The 15,783-nt window shown below is 35.0% G+C and overlaps 1 protein-coding gene across 1 annotated transcript in view; it reads left to right on the forward strand.

The window, feature by feature from the left end:
• The window catches only part of USP34 (ubiquitin specific peptidase 34), a 216,415-nt gene that overhangs the window by 51,836 nt on the left and 148,796 nt on the right, over positions 1 to 15,783 (forward strand). The window contains exons 6-10 of the mRNA XM_069494805.1: positions 1,566 to 1,633; positions 4,891 to 5,083; positions 6,345 to 6,406; positions 14,255 to 14,336; positions 14,424 to 14,516. Of these exons, the coding sequence (XP_069350906.1) occupies positions 1,566 to 1,633; positions 4,891 to 5,083; positions 6,345 to 6,406; positions 14,255 to 14,336; positions 14,424 to 14,516 (498 nt within the window). The remainder of the gene's footprint in view (positions 1 to 1,565; positions 1,634 to 4,890; positions 5,084 to 6,344; positions 6,407 to 14,254; positions 14,337 to 14,423; positions 14,517 to 15,783) is intronic.

The following is a 15,783-nucleotide window of genomic DNA, read 5'->3' on the forward strand; positions in this document are numbered from 1 at the left end:
TGTTTGCTTAATCTTGTGCTGTTGGCACACCATTTTAACTTCTGGAGCTTTATAAGAAGTCTTGCTATCTGGTAAAGCAAATATTGCCTCCTTGCCGTTTTTTCTTGAGGAAGGTTTTGACTTTTCTTGGACCTTTGCACTTGGAATCAACTTTGTAGGTTCCACATGTAAACCTCTTTGGACTGCATTGAATCTATATATCAGTTTCGAGAAGATGTCATCTTTACAGTATTGAGTCTTCCCTAAATACAGTAATTATCTCCTTATTTACGTACCTTTTACTCTGTCATTTTCTATGTTTTTATGTAGAGATGTTATATATCTTTGTTAGATTACTCCTAGTCACATGGTATTTTTTTGTTGCTGTCGTAAAGAGAATCTTTTAAAACTTTACTCTTTGTTCCTGGTTTGTAAGAAAAAAAATATAGAGTGTTTATGTATATGTATGTATTTGTGTATATTTATATTAACTTTCTAAGCTAATATCTATCTTGCTAAACCCTTTAATTATAAAAAGTTTATCTGAAAATTAGTTTGGATTTTCTATTTACATAATTATATCCTAGAGTAATACTAATTTTAATTCTTTCTTTCTAATTCTTTGCCTTTTATTTAGTTTCTTACTTTACTGTACTCTGTTATTATTGAACTGTCTTATTGACCTTCAGTTTAAGTGGCATTGAAGGTTTCTTGTCTTATTCCCAGTGTCAGAAGGAAAAGTTTTAACATTTCATCATTAGTGTATTATTTGCTATAGAATGTTTTAAATATATGCAGTGGAATACTATGCTACAGAATTTTTATAGGTATATTTTATTAGAGTGGAGCCATACATTCTTTATTCCCAAATTTGTCTTTAATTTGTATCCCTTGCCTATGTCAAGGCTTTCACATCAGAGTTTGTCTTTTGATGGTTTGATTAGCATTTTTATTTTTATTAAATTTAGACTATTTATAAGAATAAAACTATTATAATCACATTAGATTTAGAAATGTGTTGGAATATTATGTAGAAAAAGAAAGGAAACAGATTATAACTTATTTTAACTCAGATGAGGGCTACTTAAACAGTAAGAACTTATTTCAGTAAATATTATAATCTGTGTGACCATAAAATATGTTTGCCTCAGATGGATATTGAAGTGACTAGAAATCATAGGTAATTTGATATTTTTTTGAAGAATAGATGAGATAATTTACTAAAAACTAAGATAGTTTCTTAAAAAACTAATTTAGTGCGTTGTATTGGATATGCTACCATAAGAAGAGGTATAGAGAAGCACATGGTAAGAAGATACTACTTTGATAGATGGTTTTCCCTTTTCAGCAAGAAGCTAATATTAATTCTTCAGATTGATTTTATTTTTATATATACATAGTGTATATAAGTTAAATTATTTACCTATGTATAATCCTTTTTTGTAGTTTGTCATTTTCAAAATTGATAATATAATGTATGTAGTTTTAGAGGCAGCAAAATACTAAATGCTCTTCTTTTTAATTATTTAATTATTAATGTATAACATGTTTGTTGTACATTAATGTCATCTTGTGTTTCTTTATAGATTAGAATATGGCTACATATCCCTGCTGTCATGCAGCACGTTATACCTTTTAGGACCTATGTTATCAGGTAAGTTTATGAATTCTCTTCCTCAGTGTAATACATTTAAACAGTTTATAACACAGAATTTTATTGTTTGAAAGTCTCTCATAGTCACATCCTCTAGAGAAAATTGTGATTGTTTGTGTAGTATTTCTTATGCAAATATATGGATTTATGTTTAGGAATTTATGTTGAACTTTTTTTTACATGAATATATTAAAAGAATTAAATATATTAATGATAATTCTGTGTTTACTGTCAGCAAATATATACTAAGTATGTATTATGTTCTAGGCACTGAGGATATAGCAGAGAAGAAAATAGATTTTAAACATCTCTGCTTCTTTGTGTAGTCTATTTAAAAGATAAATAAATGATATAGTACATCAGAAAGTGGTAAGTATTACAGGATAAATAGCAGCAAAGGTCAATTGAGAGTTCTAGAGAGTTGGTTACAAATTTAAATATGGGAATGGGGAAGGTCTCATTGAAGAGGAGGTGACATTTGAGTTTTGTATATCTCAACGTTAGTGTTTCTTTGAGAGGAAACTTAAGAAGAAGATGGAGAAAGGGTTGTATTGATTAGACTTAAGAGTATAAACTATCAGAATTCTCCAGATTGTATTTCTTGGTAAAATTTATGAATTCTTTATACTTTTCTCATTTATTTATTTGTAAAAATTTGAATGTCTGCTCAATATTCCTGGTACTGCTTGAGATGTGGAAAAATGTATCAGGCAGAGAATCAGATAGTGATGAATGGTATACAGGTAAGTTAGTGTGATACAGAGGGAATATGAGGCCTTCCTGAAAAGTGATACCTGAAGGACATGAATCAGCTATTCAGGTGATGCTCACAAGGATGTATTTCAGGTAGAAGAGGCATATGGGTATAGGCTTTGAAGTTGGAAAGATATGACAGAAGAAACTAGGGAAAGGCTGGTGTTAAGTATAATATGTAAGGGAGTATAATTATGATATGAGGTTGGAGGAATAAGCAGGGTGAGATTATTCAGGACCTTGCAGGGCACTGTAAGGAGTTTGGATTTAATTTTAGCAATGGGAATCTATTGAAGAGTTTTTAGCAGGTGAGTCATGGTGTTTTCCAAAAGATCACTTTGGTCTTATGTGGATCATAGATTAACACATTAACTGCCATGTGAGTTGTATTTAATTCATGCTAATTTTGAGCCTGGGACCTCCTGAAGCATATGTAACTCGTCCCTTCACCTTGGGAGCCACAAGAACTATTTTTCAAGTTGCATATAACTCATACACAAAAAACAAAAACAAATTTTTTTTTTTCATTAAATTAGAAGGATCGTTTCGTTTTTGAAGTTTTTATCCTATTTTCCTAATAAAGCACTGTGGCCCTAAGGAAGAAAATTTTTTTTTTTTTTTTTTTTTTTTTTTTTTTTGAGACAGAGTCTCACTTTGTTGCCCAGGCTAGAGTGAGTGCCGTGGCGTCAGCCTAGCTCACAGCAACCTCAAACTCCTGGGCTCAAGCGATCCTCCTGTCTCAGCCTCCCGAGTAGCTGGGACTACAGGCATGCGCCACTATGCCCGGCTAATTTTTCTATATATATACTTTTAGTTGTCCATATAATTTTTTTCTATTTTTAGTAGAGACGGGGTCTCGCTCTTGCTCAGGCTGGTCTCGAACTCCTGACCTTGAGCGATCCACCCGCCTCGGCCTCCCAGAGTGCTAGGATTACAGGCGTGAGCCACCGCGCCCGGCCAGGAAGAAAATTTTTTTTTCTCATGTGACAGTCAAAGTATTAAAGAAGAGCTGGCATAGAAGCTAGGAGGAGACTAATTAAAGGGTTACTGCAGTAGTCCTCGAAAGAAAATGATGGTTACTTGTACTGGTATTGTTAATGGTAATTTTGAAAATTGGATGAATATAAGTGAAAATAAAGTCAACAAGACTGGTGATTATGGGGCATAAAGGAAAAGGGTGGCATTGAGGATGACACTCAGCTCCCTCCTACCCCCCTCACCCCAACTTCTCTATTGTACTATGGGTATCATAACTGAGATGTAATAGACTGGGAGAACTTAAAGACAAAACTTGGGAGTTGCCTGTGGACATTTTAGTAGCACTGGCAAATTGGGAGTATGGACCTATACTTCAGAACAGTTTCATTAATAGTTGTCAGTATGAAGACTGTACTTAAAAACTATGGGAGTGGGTAAGATTGCCTGGGGAGAGAATGTGGAAAGAAAATAGAGGTGAGTCTGGGATGGAGCCCTCTATTGGTTGCTTTTGCTGTGTAGAAAAACAACCCTCAAAACTTAGTGGCTTAAAACAATAGCCATTTATTATTTCGCACCGTTCTCTGGATAGCTAGCACTTCTACTGATCTGGGCTCACTTGGCTGAAACTGGATGGTCTAGGATAGCCTCATTCACACATTCTGTGATGAGCATGCTGATTGGTCTTAGGGAATGGGGGGGGGGTCTCATGTATGTATTGCAGTTGGCTTGCTGTCAGGTGGGGCATCAGATTTTTTTTTTCATCTGGCAGGCTAACCTCGGTCCCTTGTTTTAGGTGATAAAAGAGTTCCCAGCAAGAGATGGTAAGCTCATAGGCTTTTCGGGCTTCTGCTTACATCATATCTATTAATATGTCCCATTGGCCAACGCAAGTTACATGGCAAAGCCCAGATTTAAGAGGGTAGAGACAGGTGACACTTCTTTATGGGAGGAGCAGCAAAGTCACATTGTAGAGACTTCCACATAAAGTGATGGGAGGGATTTGTGGTCATTTTGCAATCTATTACAAGCCCTGAGGAGCGCTTATGTTGAAAGGTTGCATAGCAGAGAAGGAACACGAGAAAGAGATTAGGCAGGACCTAAGAGCAAAAGCAGAGGTTTATGGTTTTTGGAAGCGTTGTACACATGTTAATGAATTTTGGCTATGATGTGCGCTGTATATAAAGTTAACTGAAATTTAGTAAAACAGGAACTGTATACATGACAGATAATGGAGAATAATAAATCTTTACTGGAGATGCAGAATCCTATGTTAGATGACTTGACTCTTTGCAGTTGCTGATTTAAGTTGGACTCTCAGCAGAAGGGCATGCTGCCGAACATCACAAGCCTTTAAACGTCACTTAGAAATAACTTAATTTGGGAATGTTAAAACTAAGGATGCCAGGTTCTACTGTACTAAACATTATGGAGGCATGGAGCAAAGGAATATTATTTAATTATTGAGTGGTCTTTAGATATGTTTTAAAGAGTTTTTGTGTATATTTTTTATTTCTGAATCTTTTCAGGTATTTATGCAAACTTTCTGATCAGGAGTTACGACAGAGTGCAGCTCGTAACATGGCTGACTTAATGTGGAGCACAGTGAAAGAACCATTGGATACAACATTATGCTTTGATAAAGAAAGCCTAGATCTTGCATTTAAGTACTTTATGTCACCTACTTTGACTATGAGGTTGGCTGGATTGAGTCAGATAACAGTAAGCTATATTTGCTTTATCTTTGGTCTTTTATTTGCTTTCTGGTCTATCAATAATGTAATACCCACTACATGGAGCACTTTATGCTAGGCATTGTGCTAAGGATTTCACATGGGTTTTTTGGTATGGTCTTCACAAACAATTTCTGTATTTTCCTTATTTTAGATACGAGGAGTGTAAGGCTTAGATTTATAAGGATTTATACCGTAGCTCTGTTTGATTTTAGGATCCAGCTCCTTCACCATTCTGGTGTTTTTTTTTGTTTTTTTTTTTAACTATTCAGTATTTTACATTTAGAAAGCAAAGTTTTGAGAGAGAAAAAGAATTACAGGGGATTACAAGCAGTTACTTAATTAATTTTCCAGGCAGAAGCCATTGATTATTGGGCCATAGGCCAAATTTCACCGAGAGTAATATGTTGTTTGCAGTTTTGTTTTCAAAGAGACGGAGTCTCCCTGTGTTGCTCAGGCTGGTCTCAGATTCCTGATGTCAAGTGATCCTCCCACCTTGGCCTCCCAGAGTGCTGGGATTACAGGCACAAGCTACTGTGTTCTGCACAGTTTTAAATACTGTTTTTAAATAGGGCAAAATCACACAAATATCTGTATTCTTGGTTTTTCTTGGTGAGGGGGCAGGGGAAAGGCCTGTTTTCCTTGAGTCTGTATTCTCCCATAACAACAATTTGCTAGAGTCAAGTAGTTAGTTGTGTCCTTCAGAATGGATATACTTTCTTTGGTTTGCTGCAGTCCCCTAGCTTTATCCCGTTAAATTTCCTGTTTGTTTTGGTAACGTGGTTACCTTGAAAATCTGAAATAGCTGCAGTTTACTCATGTATTGGACTTAGTAAATATAGAAAATACCTGCTAACATTTTCCAAGATAAATTAAATCTTAAATGGGTTTATCAGTGGAACCTTTCCTGCAATTTTGTCTGTAGTGACTTATTACTGGGTTCCTTGCATTAGATTTTTGTTTTTTCTTTATCCAACCTTGTTTTCTCTAGTGTGCTTAGAGTGATAAAGCATGAATATTTATTACATGTGGGATGAATTTATTTAGTATTTTAATATGATAACGGAAATAGTCATACTAATTGAGAAGTATGTGTCTCTCTGATTATTTATCTTATATTTTATAATTTTAATTTGGTTATCAATTATGACCTACATATATTAAACAGTGTTTGCCATGTTTCTTGATATTTCCTAACATATATGAGAATAATTTTGGAAAAAAATTTAATTTCTTTTCTCTAATCATAGAATCAACTCCATACCTTCAATGATGTGTGCAATAATGAATCACTGGTATCAGACACAGAAACGTAAGTAGGACCATTAATTTATACATAAGTGTACCATTTTAATATAACATAATTTACAGTTATTGGGACTTTTAGATTTCAAGTGTTTACTAGAAATTCTTTGCCCTGTGTCTCCAATTTATACAGTCTTTAATAAGCTTTCCCAACAATATGTTGAAACATTTTCTTTTTAAATTTTTTTTTTTTTTTAGAGATAGGGTCTAACTCTGTTGCCCAGGCTGGAGTGTAGTGGCATGAATGTAGCTTACTGCAACCTCTAATGCCTGTGTACAGGCAGTCCTCCCACCTCAGCCTCCCGAGTAGGTGGGACTATAGGCATGCACTATGCCAGGCTAATTTTTTTTTTTTTTTAAAACATTTGTAGAGACAGGGTCTCACTATGTTGCCAGGCTGGTCTTGAACTCCTGGCCTCAGGGGATCCTCCTGTCTCAGCCTTCCAAAGTGCTGGGATTACAGCATGCTTAGCTCATTTCTCTTTCTTAAAAGGCATGTACCAACATAGAGTATTATTTGTCACAAAATAAGAAAAGATACTGTTTATACAGGAGAATTTAGTGGTGAAGAGTATGGTAATAATAGTTTTCAGAAAGCACACTGTCCTAGTTCAGGCTACTACAACCAAGTATCATAGATTGGGTAGCTTATAAACAACAGGAATTTATTTCTCTTAGTTATAGAAGCTGGAAGTCCAAGGTCAGGGTGACAACATGGTCATGTTCTGCTGGAGGCAGCCTTCTGGGTTGCAGACTACCATTTTCTTGTTGCATTCTCACATGGTAGAAAGAGAGCCAGGAAGCTCTCTGGGATTTCTTTTGTAAGGGCGTGAATCCCATTCATGAATGTTCGTCCCTCATGACCTAATTGTCTCCCAGAGGCCCTACCACCAATCAATGTCACATTGGGGGTTAGGATTTCAGCATAGGAATTTGTGGGGGGGACACAAACATTCAGTTCATAGTACGCATTTGATTCAGAAAAAGAAAAGACCTCATTCAATACCTTATTCAATACATTTTATCTGGGAAAATCCAAGTTAATGATGCTGATATGTGAAAAGTAGTAGTTTTTATAGCGTACATTTAGTTCCCAGAAATGTATCTATTCCATTTAATTGTCCATCTAGTATAGAAATCAGTTTTTTCAGTCTCAAACAATTGGATAGGATATCTTCTGTTTGAATGGAGTTGGACAAACTTTAAGGTGTTAGAAAATTACTAAGTATATGAGTCATAATTTAGCTTTAGTGTAAATTGATCTTAGTCCTGCCCTGTGGAGTTAATTTCAGATGAACCCAGCTCTTCCTGAATTCGAAAACCAGAGCCTATTTCTCTTTTTCTTCTTCAGACTAAAGAGTTCTTATCTCTCCATTTGTCCCTTATGTAATACAGTTTTTACATTTATCATCATACCAGTCACTTGGCTCTGGCAACATTCTTTGTCAGTGGTCCCCTCAAAATGTGTTGCCTAGAATTGGTCATGGCTTTATAGATTCTGGATTACACTAGAAGTGTTATTTCACACAGTCAGCTCATTATGTAGACTATATTCACTGTATGTAAAGCTAAAGCTCTGGATTTTCCTGTGGAACCATTTGTGCCTCCCACCCCTCCATCTACACAAGACTGCTCAAGAGAACCTTATAATTGCGCGTGTGATACCCAATCCACCCCCCTCACAGAAAAAAAAATATTTTAGAATCTTAACTGCAATAATAACATATACAGGCTCGTTAGGTCTTATGGTATGGAAATAGTGGATAGGGGAATAAGAAGGAATTCCATTCAAAAAAACATAAGGAATACATGTCATAAAGACATGGTTAAGAGAACAGAGAGGAGAATAAAGTTTTGAGGACCCGTGGGTAGAGATAGCTCAAGATGGTAAGGGTATGTACAGTGTGAGGAAACTGGAGTAAAGAGAAAAAGTATGGAATAAGTATTATTGGGGGGTATGAATTGGATCTTCTAAAGCAGTTTTATTAAGGTATAAATACTACCATACCATAAAATTTACCTGTTTTAAATGTACAATTCATTGAATTTTAGTAAATTGATAGCGTTGTACAACTATCACCACGGTCCAATTCTAGAATTTCCATCACTTCAAAAAAGATCCCTTTTGCCCGTTTGTAGTCAGTCCCTAATCTTATTTTCAGCCTCATCAATCTACTTTCTGTCTATAGATTTGTCCATTTTTGAACATTTCACAAAAATGGAGTTGCATGATAGTCTTTTTCATCTGGTTTCTTTTACTTAGTGTACTGTTTTAATTTCATTCAGGTTGTAGTGTGTATCAGTACTTCATTCCTTCATTCAGCAATATGCTGTACCACACACTTTGTTTATCCATTTATCAGTTGATGGATACTTCGATTGTTTCCACTTTTGAGTTAGTATGAATAATCCTGCTATAAACATTTGTGTACAGTTCTTTTTGGGGATATGTTTTTATTTCTTATGGTGGATACTTAGGGATAGGATTGCTAGCTTACATGGTCAGTTTATCTTTACCTTTTTAAGGAACTATCAAACTGTTTTCCAACATACAGGTATTCTTTTACATTCTCACTAGTAATGTATGAGGGTTCCAGTTTCTCCTCATTCTCGCTGGCACTTGTTACTATCTTTTTTGATTAGAGCCATTTAGTGGGTATAAAGTGGTATTTCATGATGGTTTCAATTTGTATTTCATTAATTACTAATAGCATTGAACATGTTTTTATGTGGTTATTTGCATTTTGTTTCTTTGATGAATTGTTCACTTTTTGCCCAATTTTTCTTTAATTTTTGAAATTTTATTTATTTATTTTTTTAGAGATGGGGTCTCGCTCTGTTGCGTAGGCTGGAGTGCAGTGGCACAATTGTAGCTCACTGTAGCCTGAAACTCCTGTGCTCAAGCAATCCTCCTGCCTGAGCCTCCTGAGTAGCTAGGACTATGTATAGGTGCACGCCACCATACTTGGCTTTTTTTTTTTTTTAAGAGATAGAGTTTTGCCTTACTGCCCAGGCTGGTTTTGAACTCAGTGGTGTCAAGCAATCTTCCTACCTCAGCCTCCCAGAGTGCTGAGATCACAGGTGTGAGCTGCCTTGCCCAGTTTTTAATTGGATGGTTCATTGTGTTTTACTCCCTAATGTTGTCTGTACTGTAGAATGGTCTGTGTGTGTTTAAGAAGACTGTATCCTACTGTTGTTGTGGAGTGTTCTATAGAAGTGTGTTAGGTCTAATTGGTTTGTGGTGTTATCTCATATATTCTTGCTGATTTTCTGCCTAGTTCTTTCTATTATTGAATAGGGGCACTGAAGTGTCTCCAACTGCAGTTGATCATTTGTGGATTTAATCATGCTATATGAGCTCTGAAACAAGATGCCAGATTGTCACCTATTTGACTTTAGCTGGAATGTGCATATTGGTAGATTCAAACCTTTTCACTGCTCTGTATGTGTCCATGAATGACTGTGAAAAGTGCCACAGGTATTGATTTTGGGGTCACAATTAAGTTTCAGCAAACAGATAAATTGACAAATACAGAATCCGTATTTGTGAAGATAGAAAAATATTTCTTCCATGGATTCTGTATTTGTGAATTCCTCTGTTTGCTGCAATTTATTTGTAACTCCACATCTCCCAATATGCACATTTCCAGCTAAAGTCAAACAAGGTGACACTTTGTTATCTTGTTTCAGAGCACATATAGAGATGACCAGAAGATGGAGATCGGAGTGGGTCGGGTAGTGCAATGTAGTGCAACAAGCTCTGGCTTTGGGGCCAATTGCATGGGATTTGAAACCCACCTCTAGCACTTGTTAGGGGCATGGCCTCAGACAAGTCATCTAAACACTTCTGACCCTCATTTTGTCTTTTGTAAAATAGAGAAAATAGAATCTACTAGTATGAGTTTTTCAGATTCAAGATTGTAATCTGTGTGTGATAAGTATATTACGTATATATTTCTCCTAGGACTAACGGTTGAGTGTTAGCTAATTCAGTGTTTGCAGCAACTCTATAGAACATAACTACTGCAAATAAGAATCAAGTGTATTGTTGAATAGTCTGTTTCTTCCTTCAATTTTGTCATTGGTTTTTGCTTCATGTATTTTGGGGCTCTATTGTTAATGTTCCTGACTATTTGATCTTCTTATCATTAGAAAATGTTCTTTGTATTTTTAAGACTTTTTTTGGTTTAAAGTCTATTTTATTTATGTCAGTGTAACCACTGCAGCTTTCTTATGCTTATTACTATTATATCTTTTTCCATCCTTTTATTTTTAATCTGTGTTTTTGATTTTTTTATTACCCCCCTTCCTTCCTCTGTTTGTATTTTTGAATCTGTGTCTCTTGGAGGCAGCATATAGTTGGATCTTAAAAAAAATCTAGTCCTACAATCTGTCTTAATTGGAGTTTTTAACTCATTCACGTTTAATGTTGTTTATATAACTAGTTTTACATCTGCCATTTTGCTGTTGATTTTTGCATATCTCTTTTTTGTTTCTCTATTCCTGTTACTGCCTTATTTTGCGGTATATAGGTATATCCTAGTATGCCATTTTAAAATTTTTATCTTAAAAATATTTTCTTTGTGGTTGCTTTATGAGTTAAAGTATGCATCAACTTTTTTCTTTTTTTTTTTAATTTTTATATTTTGGAGAGAGAGTCTCACTCTGTTGCCCAGGCATGAGGGCAGTGACATCATCATAGCTTATTGCAACCTTAAACTCCTGGGCTCAGGTGATTCTCCTGCCTCAGCCTCCCGAGTAGCTGGGACTACAGGCCCGTACTACTACACCTGGCTAATTTTTATGGTTTTTTTGTGGAGACAGGGTCTCGTTCTTGCTCAGACTGGTCTCAAACTCCTGACCTCAAGCGATCCTCCCTCCTTGGCCTCCCAGAGTGCTAGGATTACAAGCATGAGCCACTACACCTGGCCTGTATTCAACTTCTTTAGATAAACACTAAATTCTAATAAAATGCTTTGCTCCAATATAGCTTCATTACTGTTTCTGATAAAAAAAAAAAAAAGCTGTTAATCTTGTTGTTTCATTGTACACGCTTAGTTGTTTTTCTCTTACTGCTTTCAAGATTTTTGTCTTTACCTTAGTACTACTAATGGATTTCTTTATGTTTATCCTATTGAAGTTTGTTGGACCTCTTGGATTTGTAGGTGAATATTTTTCATTAAATTTGGGAAGTTTTGGCTGTTATTTCTTCAAATATTTTTTCTATCACCCCTCTCCTGCTTTCCATGACTCCTATTATATGTATGTTTCCAGAGCCATGAATGGTGGATATTTATAATACTGTCCAGTTTTATAGTTGCACACTTACAATTCACTCAGTTATTATGAAAGTCCCTATATGTCCTTTTAGCATCCTTCAAGAGACTGAAATAATGATGGTTATTTTTTAGAAATTAATTTTATTTGTTGAACTGTCTTTTTATGTGTTCTATAAATCAGAGAGTTGAATCTTATGTAGCTTTAGTAGGGCTACCCAGAAATAGGTAAAACATTAATAGTTTTATTTTAATGTTTTATCTTTTGAAGCCCATATATCTAATTCTTAGTGTTTTTCAAAAAAGCTTTAAATAAGTTTTTTATTATAAAATGTAATTCTGTGGATAAGCAATAAGAAAATATTCAGTCCTTCCAGTTTTTCTGTATATAATTAATATACATGAAAAAATTGGAGATCTTTTACTGTACATTCTATTTTGAAATCTGTTTTCTTTCACTCACTTTTATAATACAATTATGTAGTGGTTAGTGCCGAGGATTTGTTCTGAGAATTGTATCATTAGGTGATTTCATTGCCATGGAAATATCACAGAGTGTACTTACACAAACCTAGACAGTATAGCCCACTTAATGTGTGAGTGAATGGTATAGCCTATTCCTCCTAGGTTACAAACCTTTACAGCATGTTACTGTACTAAATACAGTAGGCAATTGTAACACAGTGGTAAACACATCTGATTATAGAAAAAATACTGAAAAAATTTGATATGAAAGGTAAAAAATGGTATACCTGTATTGGGGCACTTACCATGAGTGGAGCTTGCAGGATTGGAAATTGCTCTGGGTGAGTCAGTGAGTGAATGTGAAGGCCCAGGACATTATTGTACACTACCGTAGACTTTATAAACACTGTATACCTAGTCTATACAAAGTATAAAAAATATTTTTCTTCTATATTAAATTAACCTTATCTTTTTAAATGTAACTATAACTTTTTAACTCTATAACTTAAAAAAATTTGACTCCTTTGTAATAACACTTAGCTTAAAACACACTTAACTTAAAACACAAATACATTATATAGCTGTATAAAAATTTTTTTCTTTATGTCCTTATTCTATAAGCTTTTTACAGTTTTAAAAATTTTTTATGTTTATTTTTTACATTAATATTGTTGAAAACTAAGGCACAAACATGCATATTAGCCTAGGCGTACACAAGGTCAGTATCATTATTATCACTCTCTTCCTACTTGGACATCTTATCCCCCTGGAAGATCTTCAGGGACAGTAACACACATGGAGCTGTCCTCTCCTATGCTAACAATGCCTTCTTCTGGAATACCTGCAAAAGGAGACCTGCCTGAGGCTGTTTTACAGTTAACTTTTTTTTATAACTAGAAGGAGTGCAATCTAAAATAATGATAAAATGGGCCAGACGTGGTGGCTCATGCCTATAATCCTAGCACTCTGGAAGGCCAAGGTGGGAGGAACGCTTGAGGTCAGGAGTTCGAGACCAGCCTGAACAAGAACGAGACCCCATCTCTACTAAAAATAGAAAAAAATAGCCTGGCAACCAAAAATAGAAACAAAAAATTAGCCAGGCATGGTGGTGAGTGCCTGTAGTTCCACCTACTCTGGAGGCTGAGGCAGGAGGATCACATGAGTCTAGGAGTTTGAGGTTGCTGTGAGCTAGGCTGACACCACAGCACTCTAGCCTGGGCAACAGCAAGACTCTGTCTCAAAAAAAAAAAAAAATAAAGTAAAATAAAATAATGTTAAAATGGATAGAGTATTTAAATACATAATGTGATAACATATTCATTTATTATCATTATCAAGTATTATGTACTATATATAATTTGTATGTGCTATACATTTATATGACTGTCAGTACAGTAGATTTGTTTATTTATGCCAGCATCATCACAAATACTTGAATAATGCATTTTGCACCATGGCTTTATGACAGACAGAGATAGCGTCACTAGGTAATAGGACTTTTCAGCTTCACTATAATTTATGTGACCACCATCTTATATCTGGTCTGTCATTGACTGAAAAATCATTATGCAGTCCGTGACTATCTACTTAACATTTACCGTTTTTTTCCATTAGTAGAATCTTTCATAGTATCAGTCAGGAGACTTGAAGTTTAGTTTGGGTTAATTCCTTCTTAGTTCACCCATTTTGTAATTTACTTTCCTGATACTATCTCACATATTGGGAAATCTTTCCTGAATGTTTCAGTGCCTACCGAAGGGAATTAAAAAGTGGGAAGGCTCACTATGTTACTCTTTGGAGGTAAAAAAAAAAAAGAGAAAAAAGGAAGACAAAGGCCTTGAATGAGATAATACGTCACTATGTAAATGTTACCCTTGGTATTCTCACCTGTTTACCTGGTGTTACTTGTTATTCTGACTTCTTTATAAAGTCAGGGAATTTGAATTTATGAATTCATTTTTTTCATTATAGTTATGCTTTGTAGTACTCTATACAACTGATTGTCTATAATCACTATAATTTGTATGGGAACAACTCAGTCTGCCTTTTAGAACTGAGAAAAGATGATCAAAAAATTGTCTTTTAAATGTACTATTTTTATTACTTGACTTTAGGTCCATTGCAAAAGAACTTGCAGACTGGCTTATTAGCAACAATGTGGTGGAGCACATATTTGGACCAAATTTACATATTGAGGTTTGTGGACTATTATGTGGCTTCTCTGTTCTATCGAGAGAGAAGAGTATTTTAAAAAATTAATGATACTAAGTTTTTCTTTTCCAGATTATTAAACAGTGCCAAGTGATTTTGAATTTTTTGGCAGCAGAAGGGCGACTGAGTACTCAGCATATTGACTGCATTTGGGCTGCAGCACAGGTAATATTAACAGCTCACATTTATTGAATGCTTTCCTTATTACATGTTCTAAGTACTTTACTCCCCTATGAGGTAAATTCTATCATTATCCCATTTTATAGCTAAGGAGACCAAGCAAGACATGGACAAGCCAGGACTGGAACATCTGAAGTCTGTCTTCAGAGTCCATGTCTTACTATGTTACTTGGTAGAGTTGAAGGAAATCGGAGTCAGTCAATTGGAGCTTCTTCACGAAGCCATCTTTGTTTAATAGAGGCATTTTCCCATTCTCATTTATATAGTGTACCCTTCTATGCTGAATATTGTATTGGTATATTTCTTCTCTATTGCATTGTTTTTTTCCATTAACTTTGTAAAAAGGCGTATATCCACATGATTCGAAATCCAAAAAGTAAATATGAAAGGATATAGTATACGGTTTCCCATCCTGTCCCTGTCTCTCAGGCATGCCGTTCTTATCCTCTCAGGTGTGTCTGAGATTTTCTGTATAAATAGCTAACTGTGTACATTTTTCTTTCCTACTGTTTTTCACAAATGTAGCATACCAAACAGACTTGGCTTTTTTTGAGTTACCAATTTATTCTGGAGATTTCACATTAGTATATCAAGTGCGTTCTTAGTTTTTTGTAAGATTTGTAAGGTTGTATAGTGTTTCATTAAAGGTATGTACCATAATTTATTTAACCAATTCCCATTCATGGACATGATTTTTTCCCCAGTCTTGTCTTTAATATTATAAAAATTCTATGATAAGTAACTTCTAACATTGTCGTTTCATCTGTATACAAAACTTTTGTGTTGCTATGGTCAATTTCCACTTCTAAGTAGAAAAGCTGGGTTAAGGCATGTGTGTGGCTTAATTGTGGTAAATACTGGAATGAGAATTCCACTTTACCCATAGTCTCCTCAGTGCATTCCTTAATTAAATTTATTGATATTTGCTAATCTGATAGGTGAAAAGTGATATCATTGGCGTTTTAAATTTGTGTTTCTTTTATTACAAATGGGCTTGCAAATTTTGTATTTAAGAGCAATTTTGTTTGCTTTTCTGGGATTGTTTATGTTCTTTGCCATTTATCAGTTGCTTTTGTTTTTTCTTATTTGTAGGAGCTTTTTTTTTTTTTTTTTTTTGAGACAGAGTCTTGCTCTGTTTCCCCAGGTAGAGTGCAGTGATATCATGGTAGCTTACTGCATCCTCAAACTCCTAGGCTTAAGGAATCCTCCTGAGTAAATGGGAGTACAGACAGGTGTGCACCATGACACCTGA

This window comes from Eulemur rufifrons, chromosome 19 (genome assembly GCF_041146395.1).
Source record: "Eulemur rufifrons isolate Redbay chromosome 19, OSU_ERuf_1, whole genome shotgun sequence".
In the NCBI taxonomy this organism is placed as follows: Eukaryota; Metazoa; Chordata; class Mammalia; order Primates; family Lemuridae; genus Eulemur; species Eulemur rufifrons.